The sequence below is a fragment of the Oncorhynchus kisutch genome, linkage group LG12 (assembly GCF_002021735.2).
Source record: "Oncorhynchus kisutch isolate 150728-3 linkage group LG12, Okis_V2, whole genome shotgun sequence".
NCBI lineage: Eukaryota > Metazoa > Chordata > Actinopteri > Salmoniformes > Salmonidae > Oncorhynchus > Oncorhynchus kisutch.
Window position 1 is genome coordinate 39,292,007 of NC_034185.2, and position 5,251 is coordinate 39,297,257.

At 42.3% G+C, this 5,251-nt stretch overlaps 1 protein-coding gene across 1 annotated transcript in view; it reads left to right on the top strand.

Moving 5' to 3' along the window:
• mmut (methylmalonyl-CoA mutase, mitochondrial) overlaps nucleotides 1-3,446 on the top strand; it is a 42,697-nt gene extending 39,251 nt beyond the window's left edge. The window contains exon 14 of the mRNA XM_020496934.2: nucleotides 1,469-3,446. Within this exon, the coding sequence (XP_020352523.1) occupies nucleotides 1,469-1,531 (63 nt within the window). The 3' untranslated portion in view covers nucleotides 1,532-3,446. The remainder of the gene's footprint in view (nucleotides 1-1,468) is intronic.
• Nucleotides 3,447-5,251: the final 1,805 nt, after the last annotated feature.

The window sequence follows — 5,251 nt, forward strand, 5'->3', positions numbered from 1 at the left end:
GGTGTTTATTTAAGCAATAAGGCCCGAGAGGTTGTGGAATATGGCCAATATACCACGGCCAAGGGCTGTTCTTGGACACACGCCGTTTATAATAACCATTATTTTTTACCAGGTATATTGACAGAAAACATAGTGCACTACTTTTTCTTTAACACTAAGGACCCAGAGAAGAGAAGAATGCCAGCCTATTTGAAAGCATTAAAAGTTGCTTTCATGCTAGAAACGGATGGAGACCCCTGACCTAGGGGATTAAGAGCTAAGGGTTATTTCCGGACAGGTCTATAGTATCTGTAATATAGAGCAGTGGAGGCTGGATGGAGGAGCTATAGGAGGATAGCCTAGTAATGGCTGGAATGGAATTAATGGAACGGTTGCAACCATGTTTTACTCTGTTCCATTTACTATATTTTAGCTATGACAATGAGCCTGTCCTCATATAACTCCTCCCACCAGCCTCCGCTAATATAGAAGAAACACTATGAGAATGGGCAGTCAGAGAAGCAATCTGAAACAGAGTGTGAAAGCAAACCAGCTAAACATATGAAAGACCATGCAGTTGAAACATTGTTGTTGAATCCACATCTTCACTAAAAATCTAAGTTGAAAGTAGCAAGCAGTTTGCTCCTCTGCTTTTGAAATAAATATCAATCTTTTCTGGAGCTGTAGGCAGAATTCCTTATCCAATAAGTTCATTCATGAATACACAAGTAAGAAAGAGAGCTCATTTATAAGAAAGATCAGGAAACATTTTGTTTATGTATTTAAACACTTATTTTTGGCACTAAACAGTCTCCATATATACTTCCAGAAATGTTTTTAGCTGTTACCAGGGTGACCTTCAGACGAGTCTTGTGAGGCCTGTGGGCGTCCTATTAGTGTGGCGCCTAAACTGTTTGGAGGCTACAGACAGAAGTTGGTAGATCGGCTGTACCGACTTCAGACAAGTCCCAAGATGGAGATCACCATCATGTTCGTGAGGGTCTCGTCTTTCCATAGAGGGGTCAGTTTTTTGGGCAAAGCCATTGGGAAACTGCAGACGTTTTCGTGAGAAGACTGATTTTCAGGATGTCTCATGGTCTGACCAACACCGGTCTAGCTCTGTCACCTTTCACCGCAGATGCAGAAGTGTGACATCTGAGGGGCCTCCCGAGTGGCGCAGTAGTCTAAGGCACTGCATCACAGTGCTAGTTGTGCCACTAGAGATCCAGGCACTGTCACAGCCGGCTGCGACTGGGAGACCCATGGAGCGGTGCACAGTTGGTCCAGTTTGGCCGGCAGGGATATCCTTGTCCCATCACGCTCTAGTGACTCCTGTGGCGGGCCGGGCGCATGCACACTGACACGGTCGCCAGGTGTTTCTTCCGACACATTGTTGTGACTGGCTTCTGGGTTAAGTGGGCATTGTGTCAAGAAGCAGTGCGGCTTGGTTGGGTTGTGTTTCGGAGGACGCATGGCTCTCAACCCTCAGGCTGCAGTAGACGTGATAGACAACATTGAGAAGAGCCTGGACAAGATCCGCCAGGCCATGTAGACAGATTGCTGATGAACAATATAACTCAATAATATAGTGTGTGTGTGTGTGTACACACACAGCGATGGGAAGAAGTTGCAAACATCGGCGTGTGATATCTGCACAGGATGATAGAATAGCGCAATGAGATTGTGACATGAATATATTCATAATGACTGTGTGAATTTTGCCCTAAACCACAACCAATAATATACAGTTTAGTCTACAGATCTCTTAGTCTGTCTTCATCAGCGTTTCTCAATCCATTCCTCAATCAAGGACTTGGTGATTGGTTGTGTACAGTAAGTGCTGGGTTTGAAAACGTGTTCTTTCTGAGCACTCCCCTAAGGATAGATTGTAAAACACTGATATGGGGCGGCTGGTAGCCTAGTGGTAAGGGCGTTGGACTTGTAACCGAAAGGTTGCAAGATCGAATCACCGAGCTGACAAGGTAAAAATCTGTCATTCTGCCCCTGAACAAGGCAGTTAACCCACTGTTCCTAGGCCTTCATTGAAAATAAGAATTTGTTCTTAACTGACTTGCCGAGTTAAATAAAGGTAAAGAAATAAAATACATATAGACAGAATAAATATTGAAAATATAAGTGTGAAATCTGCACAGGATATTAAGGAGATTGGAAATATCCGTAATAACATGGACTTTAGATAAAAGTTATCTAAAGTCACTGAACTTATGTTGTCAATAAAAATAATGTGATATGTTCGCTGTAACAGCTTAAGGTTTTCCATGGTTCAGATGAGATATTGAATCTGATCAATAAGATCATTAACTTTAACAAAACTTATCTTATTACTTATCGATTTAGGTTTTTACTGCTGGCTAACTTCAAAATGACTTTGCGCGTAGTATCGCGAAGATACACTACCGTATGACCTTTTTATTTATCCAGGTAGATTATAGAGAAGTTGAGAACACATTCTCTTTAAAAATAACAACCTGGCAATAGGATAGTCATTTGGCATATTAGGTCATTTCTCTCACAATCATTTTTACTTTCTCTCTTCCTTGTTCTGTGTGAAAATGAGAAACATGCCAGACCCTTTAACCCCAGAACTCGCCCTCAGACAAATGGTAATGACTAAAAGTAATACATTGACACCGGGAACAAATTCTGACTTGGAAGTCCGAAGAGCAGCTTTGACCCCCATAAGTAAATCACTTATTATGTAACAATGGGTTGGAGATTTGCCTGATTCTCACTTCTCAAGTCAGAGATTCTAACTGATAGAGAGATTACCTCAAGCAGGACAGATCAGACATGTTAGACAATACAAAGTGGGCCGTTGCTGGCTATGTTACTGTATGTATTTGGTCAGATATCCTTTTGCCTTTATGTTCAAGCTTTTGTATTGTCTTTTATATCTTATTTTTTGAATTGTCTGCTGGAGCTTTGAACCAGTTTATTGGAATAAGAGTTGAGTGCTATGGAGACTGATTACATATCCGCTGATTGCCATTAACTTGCTCATGTCTCGGCTCTCAATAACATAAAGCTCAACAGCTCTCTCTTTCTCTCTGTCCATCCCCGCTTAGCCACACTCAAACCCCATCCAGAAACAATACCTTGCCTTTTAAGGACTTCTGTAGCTTGATTTCTATCAGATTGGAATGAACCATTATGGCAAAACTTGCCTTTCAGAGTGTGAGGTGGAGTTGCTAGCATATTTGGGTATTCCTACACAATAGCTTGAAGTACCTAGGGCAGGGGTCTCCAACAGGTCTAACAACCGCTACCTGTAGCTCTCAGCCCACATGTGAGTAGCTCACCAAGCAATTCTGAAAGTATGTGTCAATTTTTCATGTTTTCAATCCCAAAATGCCATAAACAAATCTCACAAGTAAATCTCACATTCCTCACTTGCTAGATGTGATTAAAAGGCAAAGATGCACAATTAAAAGGGAATTCCACTCAAATCTAAATTTGCTTGTTTTCTTACAGACCTAAAATAATAGTCTTCAAATGTGATTTAAGCATTGACATGGACTCAGAACATCCAATTGAGTTGTTTTTCTCTATAAACACATTTCATTTTGAGAGTGAAAAACAATATATATAAAACACAATTTGGGGTTAAAAATCACAGATTTGATATGTGGTGTTTATTTAAGCAATAAGGCCCGAGAGGTTGTGGAATATGGCCAATATACCACGGCCAAGGGCTGTTCTTGGACACACGCCGTTTATAATAACCATTATTTTTTACCAGGTATATTGACAGAAAACATAGTGCACTACTTTTTCTTTAACACTAAGGACCCAGAGAAGAGAAGAATGCCAGCCTATTTGAAAGCATTAAAAGTTGCTTTCATGCTAGAAACGGATGGAGACCCCTGACCTAGGGGATTAAGAGCTAAGGGTTATTTCCGGACAGGTTTATAGTATCTGTAATATAGAGCAGTGGAGGCTGGATGGAGGAGCTATAGGAGGATGGCCTAGTAATGGCTGGAATGGAATTAATGGAACGGTTGCAACTCTGTTCCATTTACTATATTTTAGCTATGACAATGAGCCTGTCCTCATATAACTCCTCCCACCAGCCTCCGCTAATATAGAAGAAACACTATGAGAATGGGCAGTCAGAGAAGCAATCTGAAACAGAGCGCAGAAAGCAAACCAGCTAAACATATGAAAGACCATGCAGTTGAAACATTGTTGTTGAATCCACATCTTCACTAAAAATCTAAGTTGAAAGTAGCAAGCAGTTTGCTCCTCTGCTTTTGAAATAAATATCAATCTTTTCTGGAGCTGTAGGCAGAATTCCTTATCCAATAAGTTCATTCATGAATACACAAGTAAGAAAGAGAGCTCATTTATAAGAAAGATCAGGAAACATTTTGTTTATGTATTTAAACACTTATTCTTGGCACTAAACAGTCTCCATATATACTTCCAGAAATGTTTTTAGCTGTTACCAGGGTGACCTTCAGACGAGTCTTGTGAGGCCTGTGGGCGTCCTATTAGTGTGCCGCCTAAACTGTTTGGAGGCTACAGACAGAAGTTGGTAGATCGGCTGTACCGACTTCAGACAAGTCCCAAGATGGAGATCACCATCATGTTCGTGAGGGTCTCGTCTTTCCATAGAGGGGTCAGTTTTTTGGGCAAAGCCATTGGGAAACTGCAGACGTTTTCGTGAGAAGACTGATTTTCAGGATGTCTCATGGTCTGACCAACACCGGTCTAGCTCTGTCACCTTTCACCACAGATGCAGAAGTGTGACATCTGAGGGGCCTCCCGAGTGGCGCAGTAGTCTAAGGCACTGCATCGCAGTGCTAGTTGTGCCACTAGAGATCCAGGCACTGTCACAGCCGGCTGCGACTGGGAGACCCATGGAGCGGTGCACAGTTGGTCCAGTTTGGCCGGCAGGGATATCCTTGTCCCATCACGCTCTAGTGACTCCTGTGGCGGGCCGGGCGCATGCACACTGACACGGTCGCCAGGTGTTTCTTCCGACACATTGTTGTGACTGGCTTCTGGGTTAAGTGGGCATTGTGTCAAGAAGCAGTGCGGCTTGGTTGGGTTGTGTTTCGGAGGACGCATGGCTCTCAACCTTCGCCTCTCCTGTGTCCATACGGGAGTTGTAGCGATGAGACTGTAACTACCAATTGGATACCATGAAAAAGGGGTAATAAAATAAAAAGAAGTGCGACATCTGGCTTAAACTGATGCATTTTGATGGGGATTTTTTTATTATGCTAATTCAATTTCAGCAAAGGTGTGG